The 26,724-nt window shown below is 45.0% G+C and overlaps 1 protein-coding gene across 3 annotated transcripts in view; it reads right to left on the bottom strand.

Annotated features, from left to right (window-relative positions):
• Nucleotides 1-24,271, bottom strand: part of TMEM248 (transmembrane protein 248) — a 49,815-nt gene extending 25,544 nt beyond the window's left edge. The window contains exon 1 of one of the 3 annotated variants that reach the window (XM_058285984.1): nt 24,176-24,271. In XM_058285984.1, coding sequence (XP_058141967.1) covers nt 24,176-24,256 — 81 coding nt within the window. In that variant the 5' untranslated portion in view covers nt 24,257-24,271. Of the gene's footprint in view, nt 1-4,546; nt 4,764-10,988; nt 11,255-24,175 lie in introns of those variants that run through there. The other 2 variants (XM_004460701.5, XM_023589460.3) reach the window with 2 other exon arrangements.
• Between the last annotated feature and the right edge of the window lie 2,453 nt (nt 24,272-26,724).

A 26,724-nucleotide genomic window follows, 5' to 3' on the forward strand; every position in this document is an offset into this window, starting at 1 on the left:
GATTGCAAGGCCAGAGAGAAGAGTTTCAAGAAGGAAGAAGTCTCAAATGATGCCAGATGTTGTGGAAAAGCAAATAACTGTTAAGAGCTGGAAAGGAAAGGAAAAAAAAAAAAAAAGGAAAGATACCCTGCACCTCTTTGGTTTTAAAAAGTATTCAGGGGAAGTAGATTTGGCCCAACGGATAGGGCATCCGCCTACCACATGGGAGGTACAAGGTTCAAACCCTGGGCCTCCTGACCTGTGTGGTGAGCTCGTCCACGCGCAGTGCTAATGCACACAAGGAGTGCCGTGCCATGCAGCAGTGTCCCCCGTGTAGAGGAGCCCCATGTGCAAGGAGTGCGCCCTGTAAGGAGAGCCGCCCAGCGTGAAAAAGGTACAGCCTGTACAGGGTGGCTCCACACAAATGGAAGCTGACACAGCAGATGATGCAACAAAAAGAGACACAGATTCCAGGTGCCAATGACAAGAATCCAAGCAGACAGAGAAGAACACACTGCAAATGGACACAGAAAGCAGACAACAGGGCGGGGCGGGGGTGGGGAGAGGAAGGGGAGAGAAGTAAATAAAAAATAAATCTTTAAAAAATAAAATAAAATAAAAAGAATTCAGAGAGGGGAGCAGATGTAGTTCAAGTGCTTCAAGTGGCTGAGCGCCTGTTTCCCACATATGAGGTACCGAGTTCAATCCCCAGTACCTTCTGAAAACAAACATACAAACGAAAAAACCAACTCTCACTGGGAAGCAGATGCAGCTCAGTGGTTGAGCACCTCCTTCCTATGTACAAGGTTCTGGGTTCATTCCCCATTACCTCCTACAAGAAAATATAATCAGAGAAAATTGAATTCTACATAATCATCTATCAAGATAACTGGTGAACTCTCAAACTGCACCCTTAGAGAAAAGGGAAGAAATCACATGGGAAGGAGTAAGATAACAGGTGATGAGGAAACTGAAGCTACAGATTTATACCAGTGCTTCACAAGAAAGGTACAAGTGGGGAGAAAGCCAGTGAGGCAGAGAAGCTGATTTTTTTTTCTGAAGCTCTATATTCAAATTTCCAAGCATGTGCTGTTGTTTTTGTGGTATTTTTTAGGTGGTACCATGGACTGAACCCGGGACCTTGTACATGGGAAGCACACGCTCAATCACTGAACTACACCCACTCACCATGATTTTTTATTTTTAAGTGAGGATACACAAACACATTTATAAGCACAGATAAGAGGAAGGCCTCTCAAGGGACCTGAAGATATAAAATTCAAACCTAATATTCCTAAAGGTAGAAATATATACATAGTTTTGCAACTTGATTGAAGTAATTTATTAGAAGGAAGTAGATTAACATTCATTACTCCGGGCACTTCAGTCCTTTCACAGTTTCTCCCCCTTTCCAAAATCTATGTACTTTATACCACACAGCATCTTATCCAAGTTTAGAACTAGAAACTTTGGACAGGAGAGTGATGCCCTATTCCTAGGTGATAGTTCCTAAACAGTTTCATCATATCACTTACATTATTTTCTTTTAAGACTCATTAAACCACTTATCTTGTGACCTAGACCAAAAAGGTCATTTTGCGAGAATATTTAATACAATAAAATCAACATCCATCTTAAACTAGATTTTCTACCTCCAGCTAAACAGGAAATTCCTTAAGGCTCTCCTATAAAGCCAGGCCCTTTTTACAGTTTTGGAGCACTTAGAGGCTGGGGGAGAAGAGGGCACAAGGAGAACGAGGGAGTGGGGCATAGACGTGAGAAAAGCAAGCCTGCTCTACCTGCCCACCTCAGGAAATACAGCAGCATGTACTGAGGCGGGAGAGAGGCCCATTTTGAATATAGAAATTAAGGTTGCACTTCTCAAATATCCTGTAATGTGTGAGCTATTCCAAGGGCTTTAGGGCTGGAGGTTGTAAAACCCAAGTCAAATAAAGAATACTAAGCAATGTGGTGCCAGATGATCCAAGGCTTAGTTGAGAGGAAGACGCTTGCTGGAATCAGACAAACCCTGTGTGACCTCGAGCGCCCTGCTATTCCAAGGCCTGGTAGAAACCATCCTCCCTCCTGCACCATGAAGCAGCAGGTATACACCGAATGAACCCTCACAGAGGCAGGCAAGAAGCAATGAAGACTAGGGAAGATGTCCAGGTCGCCAGTAACCTCCCGGATGCTAAATCCAAAGTCCGAGCTTCAGTCCTCATCTCACCTCACCTCACCTCTCTGCCGCACTGGACAGTGGCATTCATATCTTCCAGGACTCCACTCTACTGGTTTTCCTTTCACTTATCTGGTCGCCCCTTGTCCCTCTCCTTCAAAAGCTGGCCAGGAGCCTCTGCTCAAGTACATACTCATTCATGGCTTCATGCCAACATTATGCATCTCTTCTCCAGATCCCAGGGTCCACCAAACGGAGCTCTCCACTGAGGTGATTAGTGGGCCCCTCAAACCAATAAGGCCAAAACGCATTCAAAGTCAACCCATCAGCATCGCCTCAAAATGAGAGATCTAGCCAGGCATTCCTGATTCTCCTCCCACTGTTACCAAGTCCTGTCATTTCCAATTCTGAAATGGCTCTCAAAAGCAGCTCTCACTCCATCCCCACCACACAGCCTTTTGCAGCCAAACTGAATTTCAAGTGTCTCCTGCTCACGGTGTCTCTCATTGCCATGAGGTGGTTCCCACACTTCCCACCTTGGGCACTGCCTGGCACCGAGGAGGTGATTCACAACTAGGTCTAACATCCCTGCCTGCTTTTTGCTAGAGAGGCACTGTTCTAATGAAGACATAAAGAGGTTAGATATCTTGCCCATAATCAGTCAGGAAGTGAACCTGGATTCAAATACAGCTGGCCTCCAGAGCCCATGCACTGACCACTAAGCTCTACTGCCACCTGATAAAGGTGGAGGGTTTGAACAGAGTCAACTCCATCAAATGAGACTGAGAAGCAGCCATTCAATTTTGCAATTAAGATATTTTAATAAGGAGTGACACAGTATCATTCTTTTTTTTCTTTAGAGTTTTTATTTACTCTATAATCCCCAAGCAAAACCTTCACCTTTCCCCCTCCTCTGAAACCCTGGTAACCTCTAATTTACCTTCTATTAGAGTATCATTGTGGTGCCAGGCACCAGGCCAAGTGCTTTATTTATTTATTTTTTTTAAAGATTTATTTTTTATTTCATTCCCCCCCTTCCTCCGTTGTCTGTTTTCTATTTGCTGCGTCTTGTTTCTTTGTCCGCTTGTGTTGTCGTCAGTGGCTCGGAAGCGTGGGCGGCCATTCCTGGGCAGGCTGCACTTTCTTTCCCGCTGGGCGGCTTTCCTCACGGGCGCACTCCTTGCGCGTGGGGCTCCCCTACGCAGGGGACACCCCTGCGTGGCAGGGCACTCCTTGCGCGCATCAGCACTGCGCATGGGCCAGCTCCACACGGGTCAAGGAGGCCCAGGGTTTGAACCACGGACCTCCCATGCGGTAGATGGACGCTCCAACCACTGGGCCAAGTCGGTTTCCCCCAAGTGCTTTATATACATTATATATACATCGTATCTTTTTCTTTTTGTATTGTTTTTATTGTGGCAACATATATACAATATAAAATTTGCCATTTTAACCATTTTTAAGTGTACAATTCAACAGCATTGTGGGGTCATGCTGCTGAAGTAATCAAAACTGCTAGAACATTTTTATAAATGGGTAACGGGTATTTTTTGGAGAAACTATGAGATGCATGATAGCTTGAAAAGGCCTAGATTGCTTTGAAGAGACTGTTGGTAGGAACATGGACACTAAAGTTATTTCCAGTGTGGCCTTAGAAGGAAATGATGAAACTATTATTGGAAATTGGAGGAAAGGCGATTGTGTTTCAAAGTTGCACAAGACTTAGCAAAACTGACTGCTGATGTTAGATGGAAGGCAGAATTTGAAAATGATGAGCTTGGACATTTAGCTGAGTAGATTTCCAAAGTAAATGGCCTGGCTTCTCCTTCCATTTTAGAGCAAAATGCAAGAGGAAAGAGATAAACTGAGAACTGAATTGTTGAGCACAAAGAAACCAGAGACTGATTCTGGAAAGCCCAGGCTTCCAGAAAACAAATCCTAAGACTACAGTAGCCCAAAGATATAACTAAACTTGGAACATGGAAGTCAGGATTGAAAATGCAGTTATTCAGGAAGGACTTGTGGAAAATCTTACTGTCTGATGTCTTGGATCCCTGTCTCCTGCATGCTAAAAAACACACTTTTTGTAAGATCTGTATGAATGAAACCACTGTCATCCTGGACTAAAAGGTACAGGGAAGGTAGAGATTGTAGAGAAAATGGCTTCATGAGGAAAAATCATGGAAGCTGAGGTCTGGGATTAAGACATCTCCTCAGGCCAAGAGCGGGACCCTACTCCTGGTACCAATTTCTTTTTAGTTTGCCAAAGGGGTGTCAATCCAAAGTACCAGAAATGGGATGGCTTTTATAAAGGGGATTTATTTGGGGTAAAAATTTACACTTCCAAAGCCATGTAAAGTCCAAACCGAGGGAACAAAGATGCTTTCTCACCAAAGTCAGCTACTGTTGATCCAGCATGTGGCCCCATGGTGAAGCAAGATGGTGTCGAACTCTGGTGAGATTTCAGCCTTCCCCTCAGGGTCTTCCTTCTCCTCTTGAGCTGCACCATGGGCCCAGCCTCGGGATTTCGTGCTTAAGCGATCCTGTAGTCCTCTCTACAGGATCAAAGATGGTGGCTTCCTTTTCCTGTGTCTGAGTAAGTTCCTCTCTGTGTTTCCATTTATATCAAACCCAGCAAGGGAATAGAGACTCAACCTGAGTCACATCTCACTGATAAAGTCCAATCAAAAGCCCTAAATTGATCTTATCAAGTCATCTAATCAAAGTCCCCTCAACGGAATTTAATGCAATCAAACAGTATCACATCCAGAGGAACAGATTAGTTTACAAACATAATATTTCTCTTTCAGAGATTCATAAAATAATTTCAAAACTGCCACAAGTACATTCACAGTGTTGTGCTACAATCACCACCATCCATTACTCAAACATTTTCATCACCCCAAACAGAAACTGTGGACCCATTAAGCAATAATTCCCTGTTCTTCCTTCCCCTAGTCACTAATTTATTTTCTGTCTCTATGAACTTGCATATTCTAGTTACTTCTTATAAGTGAAATCATACAATATCTGTCCTTTTGCCTCTGGCTTATTTCATCCAACATGATGCCTTCATGGTTCCTCCATGTTTTAGTATGTACTAGAACTTCATTACTTTTTAGGGCTGAAGAATATTCCATTGTATGTATATACCACATTTTGTTTAATCCATTCATCTCTTGATGGACACCCCTAATTTCAATTCTTTGGGGTATCTACCTAGAATTGGGATTGGCCAGGTAGGATGGGTAACTCTTTCGTTCTGTTTTTTTTTATTTTATTTTATTTTATTTCTCTCCCTCCCTGCCTCGTGGTTTTGCACTGTCTGCTCTCTGTGTCTGTCTGTTGTGTACTCATCTTTTTTAGGGAGGCACTGGGAACCAAACCTGGGACCTTCCTCGTGGGAGGGAAGCACCCAAAGGCTTGAGTCACCTCCGCTCCCACATGAGTAACTCTAAGTTTAACTTTTTAAAGAACCATCAAACTGTTTTCCAAGTGACTGCCCCATTTTACATTCATACCAGCAATAAATGAGAGTTCCAATTTCTCCACATCTTTGCCAACACTTGTTATTTTACTTTTTTCTCCCTCCATTAAAAAAAAAAATCAGTCATCCAAGGGGATATGAAGTAGTAGCTCACTGATGTTTAAATTTGTCATACATCATATATTTTAATCCCCCCTACACTGCTAGATAGGTATTTCTATTTAGTTTACAGTAGAGGAAATTGAGTTAAAACAGGTTAATTTGTAGAAGGTCACACTGCAAATAAACGGCAGAGATAGACTCCAACTTAACATATCTAACTCCAAAAGTGCCATCAATCACAGTGCCAGGACTTTCAAGTGGATTTCAAGTCAAATGCCAAATTAAAAAAAAAAATCTTTCACTTGCCACGTGTGCTGTATTTTGGCCCTGTCATCAATAAAATGCACAAGACTGTTTTACCTTTTGAAGTGTAAAATGTTTAGCATATGTTCCATCTTTTGCAAGACAACTTTTATCTCAGCACTCTTTCAGCAGAGTGTAAACCAAAGAATGGAATCTTCTTCTGTCAATAGTTTCTTATTTCTTAATCCGATACAATTCCTAGTGCAGAAGAGCCTTTCAACAAGTTTAAAATGACCAAAAGTTAAAATTACAACAGAAAGCAGAAAGTTCTCACATTTAAATGTGCAGTTTGGGCAATATGGACTGACATAATTACATGTGAGAAACCAAACTTAATTTCAAAAACTCAGACTTTGTATTTACACTCACTCATAATTAATGAGCACACTGTTCCATTTCCAAAATCATGATATAAAATGATGGTAACTTTCATAATTTAAAAGAAAATTCTCATTTAAAAAAAATTCTCTTAAGTAGGGAGATGGAAAATAATTGATCTTTTTTGAAATTGCTGACTTTTTTAAAAACCAAATTAAAAGTTCCCCCATATTAAAGTTTAATGTTTTGAGGTTTAATTAAAAGGCATTTAAGAAAACAAGTCAGGAAAAGATGCCAGGATTCAAGGAATGCTAAAAGCTCAACAAGAAATCATATTATAGCATCCAAACTCAACAGAAATCCTGGGAGATGTTTTGAAACTGGCACTTTTAACCAAACAGCACAAAAAGTTCAACTGGTAAATGACAGTACCTCACATACAACCACTGCCAAGGATTTCATTTAGGTATGTTATTATACACAGAAAGAGAGCCTACACCTGGGAAAGATAATTTAAGGATTTCCATGTTCATCAAAATAAATCCTAAATGGAAATTCAATTTGCTAAAAACCCAAACACCATTTTCATTTTTCATTTTAATTGGAATGTGAGAGTACGACACAAAAAAATGGTTTAAAGCCCTCTTACACGGTAAAGGAACCCTGTGGTACATGTCAATACTGAAAAAAGCCTCTCATGTGTTTGCCATCCCTTTACTATGTTATACCACATCCCCTATAACAACTACCATTTTTCAGATACTTGTCTGTTAGAAGCAGACAGAGTAGTGGTAGAGAGGAAAGAAGTGTCAAAAAGAAGCAGCCAGGGAAGTGGATGTGGCTCAACCAATTGAGCATCCGCCTACCATACAAGAGGGAGGTCCAGTGTTCAAACCTAGGGCCTCCTGACGCATGTGGTGAGCTGGCCCATGCGCAGTGCTGATGTGCGCAAGGAGTGCCATGCCACGCAGGGATGTCTCCTGTGTAGGGGAGCCACATGCGCAAGAAGTACGCCCCGCATGGAGAGCCACCCCTCACGAGCAAAGCGCAGCCTGCATAGGAGTGGTGCCACACACATGGAGAGCTGACGCAGCAAGATGATGCAACAAGAAGAGACACAGATTCCTGCTGCCGCTGACAAGAATGCAATGGACACAGAGAGCAGACAACAGGAGGTGGGGGGAAGTGGAGAGAAATAAATAAAAATAAATCTTAAAAAAAAAGGGCATTCAAAAGTTAATATGGGGGAGAAGATGTGGCTCAAGCAGTTGAGTGCCCACCTCCCACATGGGAAGTCCTGGATTCAGTTCCTGATGCCTCCTGGAAAAACAGACACAAAACAAATGAGAAAAAAACCAAAAAATTCTGGGAAGCCAATATAATATGGCTTTGTGGTTGAGCGCCAGCTTTCCATATTTAAGGTCCCAGGTTCAACTGCCAGTACCCAGAACCTCAAAAAAAAAAAAAAAAGTTAATATGCTACAGTCTTGAATCAGTCTCCCATCTCTAGAAGTCCAATGTGCTATCCATTGCGCCACACAGCTGCTCAAGATGGCACAGAAAGGATAAGGCGGAAGCCAGTGAGGTCCTGAATTCAGCACAATGCTCAAGCAATTACAAGGCATCGAGGTTTAAATGGTTTCGACAAAATTCAGCAAGAGAAACAGCATCTCTGTGAAGTGGACTAGATGTTATTCAGAAACACTCAAGAGATGGCTGGAGGGCTTGCTATTTATCACTTAGCCATGGCCAGAGCTGCAGAGACCTGAACACATTTGAGCTTTGCAAACTAAACAGAGGCACTGGTGCCATGTCAGTTGGCCCTACTTTGGAGTTTGTGTTTCTGTGCGATGGAGCTGGACTCAGATGTGGTCTCTGTCCACAAGACTGTAGTTGGTGCTGGGGTTTAGTGTATACCCAGGGGACCTGAATCTCTGGACTGATAGCCAGGCCCTGAGCCTCAAGAGACTTGTAACTCCTACACTCTGGTTTATTGGACTTACCCCACTCAGCTAACATGGAGTTGAAGGTCAACCACCACACCAGGGAGACAAGAGTGCCTACAAATGAAAGCAGGAGGATTGCATCTAGCATCCATGTGGAATCTAAGCCCCCTCTTGATATAGATGTGGAGTGGACATGGCCATTCTAGGGTCCACAGGATGGAGGAATAGAGTATGGATTAGAGTGGACTTACTGATATTCTATTCATGAACTATTGTGATTAGTAATCGAAGAAAATGTGGCATTGGTGTGGAGAAAGTGGCCATGGTGGCTGCTGGGGGTAGGGAATGGGAGGCAGAGATGAGATGTGGAGGCATTTTCAGGACTTGGAGTGGTCCTTGGTGATGCTGCAGGGACAGTTACCAGACATTGTATATCCTCCCACGACCCACTGGGTGGAACGTGGGAGAGTGTGGGCTATGATGTGGACCACTGACCATGAGGTGCAGCGGTGCTCAGAGATGGATTCACCAAATGCAATGAATGTCTCATGATGATTGAGGAGGTGGTTGTTATGGGCAGAGGAGTGGGGTGAGGGGGGTGGGGGGCATATGGGGACCTCATTTTTTTTTATGTAACATTAAAAAAATAAAGACAAAAAATAAAATAAACAGAGGCACTGTGAAACAACTCACAGACACCAAATTTAATTTCCTGATTATTAATACCAGACAGGAAAGGCAATGGGCATCTTTTCACTGCCCTTACCGTAAGTTAAGCACTGCTTTATGCCACTGGCTTAATAAAGCAAGACAAACTCATAAAATGAAGATGTCTTTAAACTCAGAAATCTACCAAGAGTCCAACCGGTGGCATATGTTTTACCTCTCTATTCCCTCTTTCAAAAGCATTTAACCCTTAACCAGCTGTCTCGGCCAATACTCCTGGGCACGTACTGCTCCACTATCTAATCCATCGCTAACTCACCAACGGACCCTGGACATTTCATTTCCCAGCTAATTTTGAAAGGCCCAAATCCTCCTGATGGACCTCAAAGGTCACATCCTTTTTTTTTGAGGTGCAGGGGCTGGGGATTGAACCCAAGACTCCATATGGAGGAAATGCAGGAAGCTGGTGCTCAACCACTGAGCCACATTGGCTCCTGAGCTGGTTTTTCATTTGTTTGCTTGTTTTTGTTGTTGTTGTTTGGGGGAGGCACTGGGAACCAAACAGGGACTTCCCACGTGGAAAGCAGACACTCACCCCCTTGAGCCACATTCACTCCCCAAAGGTCACATCCTTGATGAAGCCCTTTCTCTGATTCTAACCATAATAAAATCCCTAACACTTGGTATTCCCCTATGGCCATTAAGTCCTGCCACATTTTATAGCTTACTGCTTTAATTTCCTTGTGGTTAGAAACTATTTGCCCTTAGTTCTCTCACTCTCCTTCCTGCAGCAGCTGCAGCTGGAGCCCAAATAGAGACGGTGCACTTGATCAGCACTTGGAATCTTAGTGCCCAGACCTTGCCGGCCAGCCCTGAATCAAGTCCACCGCAAACAGGCCACAAGAACTCCTCCAGCACCTTCTTTACGATGGTAAAACATACCATCGCCTTACTCCTACAGAGAAAAAACGCTTGGAGTCATTTAGTGTATTTGAGGTCCACAACAGGTCTAATTCCTTTCAGAATCATTAGAAGAAATGAAGGAGGAGGAAGACAGCACCAGTGGAATTCCATCTACAGCTGGGTACAGAAGCTCGGAGCCCACGCTGACCAAAAATGGTGTTATAGGGACAAACCAGTTTATCAAATATCCATCATCAGCCTTGGAGTTTTTCCTCCCACCTACCACAGCGGCTCACCTTTGAGGCAGGAAAGTAGCAATTAAGAGGAAGCCACAACTTCCCTGCCAAAGCAGGCTGCAAAGAAACTCACCACTCATCACCCAGTGAGAGCTATCATCTGCTAGCTAAGAATTAAAACTACAGACATCAGAATCTTCAACAAGGCCTCCTCACCAGCTGTCTAACGGTTGTGGTATTCAATTCTGAAAACAATTCAAAACAGCACAACAGGCCTAGCTTTATTCCTAACTGTGCCTATAAAGGGAACTGAAACTACAAGGCTCCAGGGTTTCTTGAAACTACTCATTATCTCACTAAAATCTTAGTGAAGATACCAATCCACCCCATTTTGGATATTTCCCAAGCTTGACACACAGAACACGGACATTCCACTTTAATTCTCTGCACTGACGTATCCCCCACCTTCTTTCTGAGATACATTTACTTTGTAAACGCAGAAGTAACCCAAACAGTATCCAGAGTCAAAACTGGCAAGCTACCAAAACGCTCCCCGTGCCAAGCAGCGAGGCCTTAGCTCCAGAGAGAGGAAACCCTGCCATCTGGAGGGCGGCAGGGGCCCTTGCTCGGGGAGATAAGGCTGGACAAGCCCCGGTCGCAGGTGGCCAGGACGAGGCTGCTAGCGCAGGCCGGACCACGACTGACTCGGCGCGACCCCCCACCGGCGGCAGGGGCTGCAACTGGAGAGGCCAGGAAAAAGCGCGCACGGAAAGGCCGCTCCGCACCACCGCACCACCGCACCACACCGCCTCCCGCTCCTCCCGCTCCTCCCGCCCCCACTGTCAGCCGGCTGGGCCCCGACCCCGGCTCACCCCGCCCCGGCGGGTAGCGACGCGCCCCGGACCCCGCCGGCCCAGCTGCTCGCGCTCGGCTCACTCGCCGCGGCGCGCGGCGGGCCCGGGGCCTCCCGACGCCATCCTCTCCGCCGCGCCGGGGGCAGCGGCCGGTTCAGCGGGGCCCACGGCAGCACCAGAGGCCAGCACCGCACAAGGCACCGCTATTCGGGCTCGGCTCCGCCAGCCGCGGTTTCCGGGTGAGAAAAACGCCTCCGCCAACGCTGCCGTGACCTCCGACCCCTGGCGTCCGACGGCGGCCCGGCAGGGACAAGATTCCTCAGCCTCCGCCGGCGAAGGCCACGCCTCCTGTCTTCCCTGGGTGTCGACGTGTACCAAGTGTGTATTGTGGGATGTGTGCCTTTGAACGTGGAGTGCGTGATGCACGTTTCTTTATCTGAGTGCGAACGTGGTGGTGTGAGACTAGGGCTGTGGGATGTGTGCGTGGTGCGTATGCGTCAATCTGGGTGGGTTTCTTGGCGCTTGTGTGGTGTGTGATGGCTGTGAGTTTCGGCTGTGCAGGCATTTGTGTGGTGAGCGTATGTGTGTGCGCACATTTATCATGTTTGTGTGTGTGTGCTCTGTTTATGTGTATCTCTGTGTTTCTATACACGTGTATTAATCACTGGTAATGAGAGTATAACTTGGTACACCACTTGGTAAAATAACTTGGCATTATCCAGGATATTTGAAGATAGACATCCTCTCCCTTTTTTTTTTTTTAAACTTCTATTTATTTCTCTTCCCCTACCCCGCCCTGCTGTTTTTGCTGTCTGTGTCCATTCACTGTGTGATCTTCTTTACCTATTTCTCTTTCTGTCTTCTCATCTGTCTCCTCTAGGATTCACCGGCATTCGATCCTGGGGACCCCGATGTGGAGGGAGGTTCCTTGTCAGTAGCGCCCCAGCAGTTCCTGGTCTCTGCTGCTCTTCACCTTGACTCTGCCCTCCGTTTCTCTTTTGTTGAGTCATCATCTTGCTGCGTGACTCACTTGAGCGGACACTGGCTCACCGTGGGGGCACTCACGTGCGCACTGAACTCAGCACACCCGTCACTCGCGCGGACAGCTCACCATGTGGGCACTTGGCTCGCCACACGGACACCCACTTGGGTGCTCGGCTCACCACATGGGCACTCAGCTCGCCATGCGGGCACTGGATTGCCACACAGGCATGCTTTCTCTTCTTTTTCACCAGGAGGCCCCAGAGATGGAACTGGTCCTCCCATGTGGTAGGCGGAGGCCTTATCGCTTGTACTTCCCTCTCCCTTTTTTTAAATTTTAGTATGTTATTCATACATGAACATACATAAACAATTAGTGTATAGTAAAAGTTATGAATTTACAAAATAAACGTGTACAACATCATACAGGGGATGCATACATGACCCCTCCAACACCTTGCATTGTAGTCATACATTTATTACAAACTATGCAAGAGCATCGAAAAAATATTACTACTAAATATAGTCCATACCTTACATTTGGTGTATTTTTCCCCCAACCCACCCTGTTTTTAAAAAATAAATCAATTTATTGATCCATATTAATAAAGCATACAATTTATCCAAAGTGTATAATCAATGGTATTTGGTACAATCACATAGTTGTGCATATATCACTTCATTAATTATTAAAGTATTTTCATTATTTCCATAAAAATAAACAAAAAACAGACAAACAAGGAAATTCCTCCTCTCTCGATCTCTCTGTTTCCCCTGCTGTATGTAGCTGCTATTTCTGGTTATTCTTACACAATTATTTGTTTACTAGGCAGTTTTATTGAGATACATACATACCATATGATCTATCCAGACTGTATAATCAATGGCTTTTTTTTAAGCTGTTAAAAAGACCTTTATTGTAAAATTTTAAAATAAATAGAAAAATTAAAGAAATTACAAATTTTAGAGGAAAGTGCAAGGCCAGGTTAGATTTCGTATAATCAATTCTAAGAAATAGATAGTACAGAAACAAACATTTGTAAATATAGATAATCCTAATATAATAAAAGTTAATTATAACAGAATTCCAATTTTTATATTACAGCTCCATTTGACATAATAATCCCTAAGAATGAAATTAATTATTGGTTTAATTATTTAATTTCCATTTAGACCATAATTCTTTCTGGATGATCAAATTCCTGTTTGGGAATTCTTCACATCTTATTGGAATGAATTATGACAGATAACAATATGCCAGTTCATAATTTTATGAGGTAGAAAAACTCAATCTTTTTCAGCAGTACTCATGCTAAATCATTATTGAACATTCTCTCTTGAGAATATATATCCCAATAACCCTATTCCTAGGCATATACCCTGGAGAAACACTTGCCCATAGACACAAGTAAACATGAAAGATGTTTACAATAGCACTTTCTGTAGTCATAAAAAAATTGAGGTCGTGGAGAGCAGACTTGGCCCAGTGGTTAGGGCATGCGCCTACCATGTGGGAGGTCCACGGTTCAAACCCCGGGCCTCCTTGACCTGTGTGGAACTGGCCCATGTGCGGTGCTGATGCACGCAGGGAGTGCCGTGTAGGGTACCCGTGTAGGGTAGCCCCACACGCAAGGAGTGCACCCCATAAGGAGAGCTGCCCAGCATGAAAGAAGGTACAGCCTGCACAGGAGTGGCACCACACAGATTCTCAGTGCCACTGATAAGGATAGAAACGGTCACAGAAAAACACACAGCTAATGGACACAGAGAACAGACAACTGGGGGGCGGGGGGTAAGGGGAGAGAAATGAAAAAAATTGAGGGGGTGGCTGAAGACAACAAATGCCCATAAAGAGTCAAATGTAAAAATAGATTTTGTTGTATTCCTTTACAATCAAATACAAAACTTCAGTGAAAATGATTGAATATAGCTCACACAGGAATGAGAATCAATCTCAGGATGTACTACTATTAGGGAACAACCAACTCATCAAATGTTATGTTACAGCATCATTTCATTACACAAAATTCCAAAACATGCCAAGGTAATCAACATACTGTTTGGAGGTAGATGCATAACTGGTGGAACTATGACAAAAAAACATGAGAAAAAGCTGCACAGACTTCATGTTAATGGGACAGGAGTGCACAAGGTACTTCAAAGGCAAGGAGGGCAAGCTAAGAAAGCACTGATAAAAGGAGCCTTGTGATGGGAAACGGACTTTGGCCCAGTGGTTAGGGCGTCCCTCTACCATATGGGAGGTCCGCGGTTCAAACCCCGGGCCTCCTTGACCCGTGTGGAGCTGGCCATGCGCAGTGCTGATGCGCGCAAGGAGTGCCGTGCCACGCAAGGGTGTCCCCCGCGTGGGGGAGCCCCACGCGCAAGGAGTGCGCCTGTGAGGAAAGCCGCCCAGCGTGAAAAGAAAGAGCAACCTGCCCAGGAATGGCGCCGCCCACACTTCCCGTGCCGCTGACGACAACAGAAGCGGACAAAGAAACAAGACGCAGCAAATAGACACCAAGAACAGACAACCAGGGGAGGGGGGGAAATTAAATAAATAAATTAAAAAAAAAAAATACAAAAAAAAAAAAAAAGGAGCCTTGTGATTACAGCTGGCACCAAGACAATATGCTCCCACCCAGCGACAGAAATGAAGCAAGCGTGCGTGTCAACACAGCTGCATTAGGAGATACCTTAATTCAAACGGAGTCCGAGGCTCTCCCAGGGACAATGGCGAAGGATCCTCACAGCAGAAGGGCACGCACTTGGGGGAGACTTAGGAGCCACCTGGTCTATGGGATTCTTCACTGAACAATGCAACCTATTAAAGTGCTCTTTAGCAGCTTTGGTTCCATGACTGAGTGCCAACTATCCTTTCCCTAACGAGCACCTTGCAGATATTGGACATATTTTAAACAGGACTAGAGTGCTTCCCATGGGGGAGTAATGCGCCTTGGGGTATCTCTCTCATGGGGAACCAATATCTTTCAAACCATATATCCTGAGAAAAGGAGTATGGCTATACCAAGACGTTCTGATTCTGATGATACCATAGACTTCTATTAGATTTAATGTATGGTATGTGAGAAAAGATAGATTTTGTTGGGAGGGACAAAATAATGAGAAATAATTATGGTTTTTAATCTCTCAGGAGAAGTATACTGTAAAGTGCAGCTAGCCGTTGATCAGGGAGGCAAAAGAAATGTAAAATTAGTCCAAAAATATGGCAGGTCGTGCTGCTATTATTGGATGGTGCAGCTCTCTGTTTAAATGCATACCACCCCCTCCCTCCCTAGTTAGTGCAAATATTTGGGGTCAGTAGACACATTTTGATTTTCTAAATGATTATAGACTGTTGTAAGTCAAATAATTGCTCTCCAACAGGGTGATTATGTTTTTGGAAAATTGCCTTCACCGTGGGTCTGGAGGGTGGACTGAGCTGGGAGGGTTAACTCCGAATTGGCCTGAGCTGTTTTGCTCAAGTTTCTGCACGGCACTGACCCTGGTCAAGGCATGGCCCATGCTGATCAATAATGTTGTTTTGTGTCCATGGGTCCAAAGAGTTTCCAGGCAATTTGTAGCAGCTGCTTGGCATCGTTTACTGATAACAGTGAGACTGTTGATTTACACCTGGGCTTGAGACTCTCTGGAGCAGGGTTTCTTAACTAGGGGTCTGTATTAGTCAGCCAAAGGGGTGCTGATGCAAAATACCAGAAATCTTCTGGGCGTTATAAAGGGTATTTATTTGGGGTAGGAGCTTAAAAATACCAGGCCATAAAGCATAAGTTACTTCCCTCACCGTAGTCCATTTCTACGTGTTGGAGCAAGATGGCTGCCCACATCTGTGAGGGGTCAGGTTTCCTGGGCTCCTCTGGGCTCAGCTCCTCTGTTTTCTCCACAAGGTCAGCTGTAGACTATGAGCCTCTCTCCACAAGGTCGGCTGTAGTTTATCAGGTGAACAGTTCTGTCTCTCTGCCTGGGGTTTCTGCTGTGTCTAAGGCGCTGTCTCTATTCCTCTGTGCTCTTTCCCTGGCTCAGGTCCTCTCTTTCCGGGGCTTGCTTCTCTTTCCTCTGTGTACTTACTTCCTGGGGCTTCACCTTAAGACTTCAGCATCAAACTTCAAAATCAAAACACCAACAACAGAAACCCTCAACTCTGTTCTTTCCCATGCCTTTTATCTGTGAGTCCCCACCCACTAATGACGTGGCCCAGTCAAAGCCCCAATCATAACTCAATCACGCCCAGGTACAGACCAGATTACAAACATAATCCAGTATCTATTTTTGGAATTCTTAGCCATATCAAACTCCTACAGGATCTGTGGAAAGATTTCAGGGATCCATGAGCTTGAACTGAAAAAAAATCACCTTAGTATCTTTATTTTCTCTGACTGCTCACTGAAACCTAGCATTTCTTTCACTTATGAATGTATGCAGTAAATAAATGACAGTAGTATTCATTTTACCTGATGGGCAAAGGGGTCAGTGGAACAAAAAAGGTTAAGAGCCCCTGCTCTGGAGGGTGCTGTAGTTGAGACTGATGGAATAGCAGGAATGTGCCTATGTGATCAGAAATGAAAAAACAACAAACGGAGGCGCCTTTGGGGCTCCCTGTTCCATGACGTTTTGTGCACGTGTTGGTGGTTCCTGAGCCAGGACAGAAAGCGCATTCTGTCTTGGCTCTTGCAGGGGGAGCTCCCTCCTGGCCTTTCCAGACCCCAGTCTGTGACACAGCCTTGGTCTGCAATGCATTTCCTTCCTGTAACTCTGTTGCTTCTTTTAACCCTTTTCTGTGGTGAACTACAGCTCTATAAGCCCTGCCACTGTGAGTCTTTAGCAATTGAAAGCTGTTCACCACCGACAGGGCAGTTATTAACAAACTATCACTGGGTCTCCTGAAGGGTTTCACTGAGAAGGCCATGTCACTTCTTTGTTATTCCTGCCCCAAATGCTTAAACTATGAATCTAGTCATAAGGAAATGATCAAACAAATCCGGGAAGAGGGACATTCTGCGAAACTTCAAGGCCATACTTCGAAAATAGCAATGTCATGACAAACAGGAAACAAAGAGGCAAATAAGGCGGCACCCCTCTTCTGTCATAGCCTAAGGCGACTAAAGAGACAGGGCTGCGGTCACCCCTCGGGCTGAGTGTGGTTTGCTGGCCTGGCGGGGGAGCAGCCGAGGCAGGCCAAGCTGCTGCCCCCATAATAGGGTGGCTGGTCGGACTCACCGCCACCCCTGAAGGGAGCTCAGCATGGGCGCAGAGTGCCCTCGGGTCTCCCCTTCTCGGCAGCCATGCTTCCGCAGCCACCCCTCCTCCCGGATGGCGCCACACGATGCCTGTAGGGCGGCACCCTTCTTCTTCTTTCTCCCTGCGCAGGCGCAGGGTGGAAAATTCCAGTCTGCCCTTTTCCCCTCCCCCGACAGCAACAACAGCCAGGCGTGGGCGGAAAAATCCAGTCTGCCCTTTTCCCTCCCCCCGACAGCAGCAACAGCCAGGTGTGGGCGGGAAACTCAAGTCTACCCTCCACCCCAGCAACAGCAGCCACCAATCCCTAAACCCTGCCCCTTCCCCCAGCAACAGCAACAGCCAATCCCTAATCACCACCCCTCCCCCGTCCAGTACCGCCCACTGACCTTTCGCCGGCAACCAATCAGAACAGGGCGTGGCTTCGACCAATCAGCCTTCCCCAGCCCCTATAAAACTGTTGCCTCTCCCTCAATAAAGTTGGACTTGCGTGTTTACCTTGTCTCCGCGGTAGTTCTTCTGCCATGCGCCCTCCAGTCCTGAGAGCCCCTGACAAGGGCCTGGCCTCCCTTGTGCCCAGTTCGTCGCCTGCTTCTCCGGGCGACCCCTTCGTCGCCGGCTTTGCCAGGCGACCCCGTCAGCCAAACCGCGCAACCCCTGTGAGACCGACCCCTCATCTGCTGCCGGACCGACCCCTCGTCCCAAGCGGGACCGATCCCTCGTCCCAAGCGGGACCGACCCCTCGTCCAGAGCTGGACCGACCCCTCGTCCACAGCCAGACCCCACCTCTACCGACTGAGCAAGCCGCCGCAGTTGGCGCCCAACGTGGGGCAAAGCAACCCCACCACAGCACAACGTGGGGCAAGGCAACTCCACCACAGCCTCACTCCATAACCTGGCAGCCCCCCCACTCTCTTCTCACCGTGGGGCTTCTCTCATGCAACATTGCTGCTACCTGAGCCTTGGCTACCTCATATGATCCACGGCGGTCTGGGAGAATCGCTGGATGGCTTTCTCCTTCCATGTCGGGGGCTTATACCGACCCGCTATGATTAAGAGGAGCCTTAGATTTCTCGGGAGCGCGCGTTTGCACGTCTGAAGTAACCCTACCACAGCCCTACGCCCTCCTCTCTTCTCACCCCTATCTTTTCGCTCTGCATTGCTGCTCCTGAACCTTGGTGACCTCATATGATCCACTGCGGTCTGGGAGAATCGCTGGATGGCTTTCTCCTTCCATGTCGGCGGCTTATACCGACCTGCTATGATTAAGAGGCGCCAGTAAAACTCTCAGGAGCGCGTGCCTGAGCACCTCCACCCCTGCCTTCACCTCTGCCTCCTCCCCTCCGTGCTTGCTCCCCTTTGCCTTGCTCCACTGCTCGTCGTTCCGCCCTCCCCTCGTCAGGGCCTTCTCTTGGCCCGCGACCACCGTCGGAGTCCCATCGGCTCTGACCCCTCGTCTCACTGCACACCTCGGCTCCCATCGCCACGCTCTCAAGGTAAGGACCCCTTTTCTTATTGGCTCCAAAAGGCCATTGGCAATGGGTAACATCCTATCTGCTAAGCAAGCCCCACAAGTTCGGGCCCTTGCCGGTCTCCTAGACACTCACCGGTGTAAGATCTCTTTCAAACAGCTTCAAGTATATTGGGACCTTCTTCTCCCCTTTAATGCGTGGCTTACCACGTGTCAGCTTTGGGACCTGGACACCTATACTCGCCTTATAGATAGGGTCACTTTTGCTGTGGAGCAGGAAGGTAAAAGATTCCCTCCTGGCTTATTACAGGCAACATGAAGTCCAGAAGAAATCTTGAAGGGTATAATCTATGATATGCTATATAAAAAAGGATTTAAAAGCAGCTATACCAAGAAAGTAAGAATTATGAGTCAACTGTAAATAAATTATATATTTCTGTTAATGTGTTGTAATTGTTCTGTGTTTGTCTGTCTGTTCGTTCAATGTCAACATATATTGTGATACCTCCGGATGGTAAATATAAATTACTAGAAATCTTTAAAAGAGCTCTATTCAAATGGCCAAAAATTAAATAAGCGCTTATATTAATACTTAAGTTTATTATATTAATACATAAGTTTAAATGTTAATAAGATATCTACAATTTAAAAAAATTGTAAGTCTTAATTAACAAAATTAACTGTACGTCTTCATAAAAAGTTGTTCTTGCCTAGATTAAAATGAATAACTTATTTTTCTTCACAGGATAATATAAAGAATGTAAAACTTATATGAATATTAAAAAGGTTAAAAGTTTGTAAAAATGCTAACGGAAATGTAATAAGTTTTGCAAAAAGACGTATTTTGTCCTAAAGTAAGATGGCTAATTTTTCATAAACTCTTGAAATTTAATTTGCATGCGGCAAGTGTAAAAGGTATTGTGATAACTTTACGTAAGGGAATGTGTTCTGTAAAGATAAAATTTATCTTCAATAGTTTACATTAAGGTATTAAATGGCTAATTCCAAAAGGTCATTCTTAAATATATATATATAAAACTGAATTGATGATAATAATAATAAAAGGTAATTTTATAACAGGAAAGATTAACAGCAACCAAGCTCCCCTGCCAACTTGCTTTTAGGAAACGGTTTCTAATATTGCATGCTACTAAGTATTTAAAGAAAAGTTATTCTTAAGGAAACAAGATGATTTTGTCTTTGCAGCCATTGTCTATTTAGCAACACCCCTCGCTATCGGCCTAGCCACTGTTGCGCCGGACGATTGGAACCTTAAACAAAGACTCCTCCTCACTGTCATCTTCCTATCTATCATTACTATATTTACTGCCCTCATTCTCCTTCGTTTATAAAGCAGTCTCTTACAAACCACAAAGCTTCTGTCTTAAACATACCATTCTCAACCCTATCCTCTAAATGATCTTCTCACTTCCCCCACAGCCTTTAATACTTTATTTCTTCCTCATAACCTTTGCTTTCTTGATAATATTTTCCGCCATCTGTCTAGCCGCTACCGCACCAGAAGATTGGAACCTCGGCCAACGAATTCTACTCTCCATCGCCTTTCTGTTTATTATCCTCTTTTATGCTTTACTCCTTATCTTCCTCCCATAATGACTTCACCAAGCCTCCTCTTGTCCAAAACCATCACCCTTCTTTTCCTCACACTCCCCATTGCACTCACCAACCCCAGCCATCAGCCTTTTAATTGGACAGTAAGCCTCTGGCAGGAAAAAGTAATCCTCTCCTACAATGTCTTCGCTGCCAAGGAGAGATCAACTACCTGCAACGTGCTGTCATCCTGGACTTTTAACAACAGATGGATCTTATAGCCGCCGAGATCAACAAGAATTGGACATTGGCCACCCTTGCTTGCAACGGCAAGATACCACCCCCTAAATTGTACATTTATATCCCCGTCATACTCACCTCCCTCTTCAGCCCCGCTTCCCTCATTGCTTACTGCCTCTTGGGCCTCAGCTACTTGTTGCTGCTGCCATCCTGGTCCTTATTTGAAAAGAAGGGGGAAATGCGGTCACCCCTCGGGCTGAAGTGTGGTTTGCTGGCCTGGCGGGGGAGCAGCCGCGGCAGGCCAAGCCGCTGCCCCCATAATAGGGTGGCTGGTCGGACTCACCGCCACCCCTGAAGGAAGCTCGGCATGGGCGCAGAGTGCCCTCGGGTCTCCCCTTCTCGGCAGCCATGCTTCCGCGGCCGCCCCTCCTCCCGGATGGCGCCACACGATGCCTGTAGGGCGGCACCCTTCTTCTTCTTTCTCCCTGCGCAGGCGCAGGGTGGAAAATTCCAGTTTGCCCTTTTCCCCTCCCCCGACAGCAGCAACAGCCAGGCGTGGGCGGAAAAATCCAGTCTGCCCTTTTCCCTCCCCCCGACAGCAGCAACAGCCAGGCGTGGGCGGGAAACTCAAGTCTGCCCTCCACCCCAGCAACAGCAGCCACCAATCCCTAAACCCTGCCCCTTCCCCCAGCAACAGCGACAGCCAATCCCTAATCACCACCCCTCCCCCGTCCAGTACCGCCCACTGACCTTTCGCTGGCAACCAATCAGAACAGGGCATGGCTTCGACCAATCAGCCTTCCCCAGCCCCTATAAAACTGTTGCCTCTCCCTCAATAAAGTTGGACTTGCGTGTTTACCTTGTCTCCGCGGTAGTTCTTCTGCCGTGCGCCCTCCAGTCCTGAGAACCCCCGACAAGGGCCTGGCCTCCCTTGTGCCCAGTTCGTCGCCTGCTTCTCCGGGCGACCCCTTCGTCGCCGGCTTCGCCAGGCGACCCCGTCAGCCAAACCGCGCAACCCCTGTGAGACCGACCCCTCGTATGCTGCCGGACTGACCCCTTGTCCCAAGTGGGACCAACCCCTTGTCCAGAGCTGGACCGACCCCTCGTCCGCAGCCAGACCCCACCTCTACCAACCAAGCAAGCCGCCGCACAGGGCCAGCAGACGCAATGAGCAGTCCTGCACAGGAAGCTGGATTTTTTTGGAAGAAGTTTTATTGAGATATATTCACAAACCATACAATCATTCAGAGTGTACAGTCAAGGCTTTTAGTATAACCACAGTGTTGTGCATTCATCACCACAAAAGATTTTAGAACCCCTTCATAACTCCAAAAAGCAAAGCTCTGCACTCCTTACCAGTCACCTCTCAATCCACCTTCCCCAGCCCTACATAGCCACTAATCTAATTCCATCTCTAGTCATTGATTTATAGTTACATTTTATATAAATGGAATTATACAATATGTAGTACTTTGTGTCTGGTTTCTCTCACTTAGCATAATGTGTTTTGTTTTGCTTTTTTCCTGATATTAACATCTTATAATATTAACATACATTTGTTCAGTTTCAAGGAAAACCAGTCTTATATATGCAAGATTACCCATATTCAGCTTTCCCATGACATTTACTATGCTATACAGTCCTATGCTACGTTTTTTAGATTTCCTTTTATAATATACATGACTTTAGACTTTTGCTTTCAGTATACCTATATAATAGCACTGCTAGTTAAAAATATAATGGGGAAGCAGATCTGGCTCAAGCAATTGGGCGCCTGCCTACCACATGGGAGGTCCCTAGTTTGGTTCCCAGTGTCTCCTAAAGAAGAAAGCAAGCTGGCGCAACAGGCAGGCACGTCAGACTGATGCAGGGGCATGATAGGGGAAGAAAAGCATGATGAGTGACACAGCAGGGCAAGGGACAGAGGTGGCTCAAGGGATTGGGTGCCTCCCTCCCACATTGGAGGTCCCGGGCTCCATTCCCGGTGCCTCCGAAAGAAACAAGGAAGAAGAAGATACAACAAGTATAAAACAATGAGTGGGTGGGGAGAAAGAAATGAATTACAATAAATCTTTAAAAATCAAACCACATTATGATATACTTTTCACCTTTTCTACTCATGTCCAAAAATTAACGAACAACCTTTTCACCAATTATGCACAAGTTAACCTTCAGCTTTCCATTCTCTAACCTCATTCTATTTTCTGGTGACCTATATTCTACTTAATAACTCCATGAGTTTACACAATAAAATTAGTTCATAACTGCACAATCATCCAGTATTTGTCCTTTAAAATACCTACACAAGACAGTATTGGGAAAGTCTGGACGTGGTCTGTTTTTGTATCAATGTTAAATTCCTATGGCCACATTGGAAAAAATGTCCTTATTCTTAGGATAGTGACATACACTAATGCATTTAGAAATATTAATGTTTGCCCTAACTTTCTAATACTGCACCTGCAAAGTGTGTGTTTAGAAAGAGGGAAAGTGAAGAGAGAGTGAAGGCAGGAAGCACAATGTGACAAAATGTTAAGAAGTGTTGAATTAAGGAGAAAGGTCTATAAGTGTTCACTGTACGCTTCCCACAACTTTTCTGTCGATTTGACTTTTTTCAAAATAGAAAGTTAAGGGAAAAAATTAACAATCACTGTAATACTTTAGGCTAGGGGTCAGCAAACTTTTATGTAAAAAATATTTTCAGCTTTGCAGGCCAAAACGGCCTCTACTGCAACCAGTCAACTCTGCCGCATACATTGAAAGCAGTCACAGACTATCTGTGAGTGGGAGTGCCAGTGTTTCCATAAAACTTTATTTACAAAAAACAGGCGTTGGGCCAGATTTGCCCCCCAGGCCGTTTCCTGTCCCCTCCTCCTGTAGGTGATGGGAAACCCAGGGAGATCCTGCTGCGTCCTGTGAGTGACTAGAAATTCATGGCTGCTCAGGAATTGGTAAATTCTGTTTAAAACATTAATCGAATATTCTGGCTGGAAATGCTATAATCCTAATCGTCTAATAACTGAGGATTTATGTGCCGCATCTCATTTAAAACATCCTCTCCCCCTTTTCCTCTTTTCTCTAATAAAAACATTGGAAATCTCATATTCTGGAAGCCCAAGGACTAGAGCTCCAAGGCCCTACCATTCTCTCTTTCCTCCCATCTCCAACCTCTTGGGAAGGTGCTGTAAAATGGTGCTTAAGATGGGGTCTCTGGAACTGGACTGCCTGAAATTATATGTAGTTCATGCTCCATATATATATTTAGGGCATAGAATGAATATGCTTTAACAAGTCAGCCTAGTCCTGCCCCCCTCCCACCCTCACCTCTGCCCCCCAAATTAGTTCATAAGTTCCTGAAAGACTGAGTCACCATGATTTACTAAGTAATGGGGCAAAGTTTCCACTTTCAACAGTAATCATGTCCATCCACCCCTCCAGCTTTTCAAATTAGGAGACAGTGATCAGACCCCATCCATGACCCTCCTAGCGGGGCTTCAAAATTTCAAGTTCATTTCCAACAATCGCCCCCTGCCTTAGGTGAGTTTCCTCTGTACTAAAGAATGCTTACCAGTCTTCTGGTGGGCACAACAAATCCAAGAAACTAGATTTCTTTCAGCTTCATTGCCCTTTTGTTAAAGGAGTGAGCACCTTTCCTCTGAACCCACTCAGCAGGTGTGTAGTTGTGTAGAAGGAATTCAAACCAGCCACCTACCTCTGAGGACAACTCATTCTTGCGAGGGGAAGCAGGGCTCAGAAACTTCAGGGAGGGCGGTTGTGCTCTGGAAGGCAGCATTCTGTGTTGGCAACCACTGAGAGGTTGCCTGGGGAGCCCTGTTCAGAGGCAGCTGTGCTGCTTTTAATACTAAACTTCTCTCTCTAAGAGCTGATGTGTGCTATTACAATTGTGCGGTGCTGTTTGCAGCGCTTTTTAGACTTTTTGAATAATTTGTTCCCACTTTCTGATGCTAAAACAACCATGGTATTTTCTAAAGTTGGGAAATTTAAAAAATAATAAAAAGGAAAAGGAAACCGCCAATAACTGTTGTTCTTATTTTGCTGTGTTTCCTTCTGGGTTTTTTTTTTTTTTTTTTTTTCTGTGCATTTCATGGAATTTTAAAACATACTTGGAACATTCTACAGACTATTATGCTGTGATAGTTTAACAAATAATTACTGAAAACATATTTTCAGTAGTAATTAAGTTTTAAATGTTAATGAGTCACTTTTTCTTTGAAAAATTAAAAAAATGAATGATGTTCATGAGTGTACTATGATTTAAACATTCCCCTATGCACTTAAATACACTTAAATGCTGTTTGAAAAATATATATATATCTTTTTTTTTTTTACTTTGGTAGTCAATATTCTATTGTGTTTCTAATTCTTAGGATAGATTTCTAGAAATGGGATTACTATGCCAAAAAGTAGAAAGATTTTTAAGACTCTTGACACACCATACTGAATTGCTTTTTGGAAGGTGACAATTTGTACTTCTATCAATGTACATTTCTCTATACATTTATATGCACAAACTACTAGCATAAAATTTCATCTTTGCCAGTGTGATAAGAGAAAAAGTATACTTTGTTATTACTTTATTTTACATTTCTTTCATATTGATGAATTTGAATATTTTTCATCTGCTGTTGGACATTTGTACATTTTATTTTGTAGTCTGTAATGTTTGTTCATCACCTTTGTGCATTCTTAAAAACTATTTTCCAGAATGGTGGGACCATTTTGCATTCCCAGCCCCAATGTCTGAGGGATCCAGTTTCTTTACATCACCCCTAGCACTTGATATTGTTGGCTTTTTACATTTTCAGCCATTCTAATAGGTGTGTAGTGGTAGCTTTTTTTTTTTTTTAGGTGGTACAGGGGATTGAACCCAGGATCTTGCACATGAGAAGCAGGTGCTCAGCCACTTTCACTATATCTGTTTCCTTCATCAGTGATTTTAATTTGTATTTCTCTCATGGCTAATGATATTGAATATTTTTTCAAGTGCTTTGTTTGCCTTTCCTCAGTGAACTTTTTATCAAGTCATGCCCATTTTCAAACTGATTTTTTTAAAACACTGTTGAGTTTGGAGAGTTCTTTTTTTTTTTTAAGATTTATTTTATTTACTTCTCCCCTCACCTCTGTTCCGCCCATTTTCTGCTCTCTGTGTCCATTCACTGTGTGTTCTTCCATGTCTGCTTGTATTCTCATTAGGCAGCTCTAGGAACCGATCCTGAGAACTTCCGGAGTGGAAGAGAAGAGATTATTCTCTTGTACCACCTCAGCTCCCTGTTCTGCTACGTCTTCTTATTTTCTCTCTTCTGTGTCTCTTGTTGTGTCATCTTGCTGCACCAGCTCTCAGGATCAGCCAGTACTCCTGAACGGGGTGGCATTCCCACACAGGGGGCGCTCCTGCGTGGGTGGCATTCCGGCATGGGCCGGCACTCCACATGGGCCAACTTGCCCTCACCAGGAGGCCATGGGCATCAAACTCTGGACCTCCTATATGGTAGACAGGAGCCCAATTGGTTGGGCCACATCTGTTTCCCTGGAGAGTTCTTTATATATCCTGGATACTAATCCTTTGTTTGATATGTGATTTGCAATTCTTTCTTTTCTTTTTTTTTTTTGCAGTCTCCAAATTGTCTGTTTACAGAGTCTCTCACAGAACAAAAGCTTTCATTTTGTTTAAGCTGATTGAGCCCAATTTATGAGTTTTTCTTGTATGGATGATGCTTCTGGTGTGATGTCCAAGAACTCCTGGCCTAGTCCTCAGTCCCAAATATTTTCTTCTCTGTTTTCTCCTAAAAGTGTTACAGAAATTATAGTGAGGTGGAGGTTCAGTTTTCTGCCTGTGGATGGCCAATGGCCCCAGCACCATGTGTTGGAAGGTCTATCATTCTTCCACCAAATTGCTTTTGCACCTTTGTCAAAAATCATTTGGGACAACAAGCTGGGGGCCACCGATGAGCTGTGGACACCGCCCAACATCGTGTCCTCTGTCACCGTCATAGTTATAGGCAACATCCGCCGTGGCTTCCATGTCCTGCTGGGGATGCGCAGTGGGCAAGATGAAAGGCGCCCTGACCCCTGGGCCTCATGGTGGCCGACATTTTAAAGTCTTTTCTCTAAATGAGATCGCTCAAGCTCGACGCTCAGCACAGGGACGCCGTTCCATGCCAAGGGTCGGAGGCTGCTTAGGAAGTCGCCACGAGCCAGTCCGGTGACCTTGTGATGCCTGTGGGTGGGTGCTGGTGGAGA

The sequence above is a fragment of the Dasypus novemcinctus genome, chromosome 23 (assembly GCF_030445035.2).
Source record: "Dasypus novemcinctus isolate mDasNov1 chromosome 23, mDasNov1.1.hap2, whole genome shotgun sequence".
NCBI classification, from domain to species: Eukaryota; Metazoa; Chordata; class Mammalia; order Cingulata; family Dasypodidae; genus Dasypus; species Dasypus novemcinctus.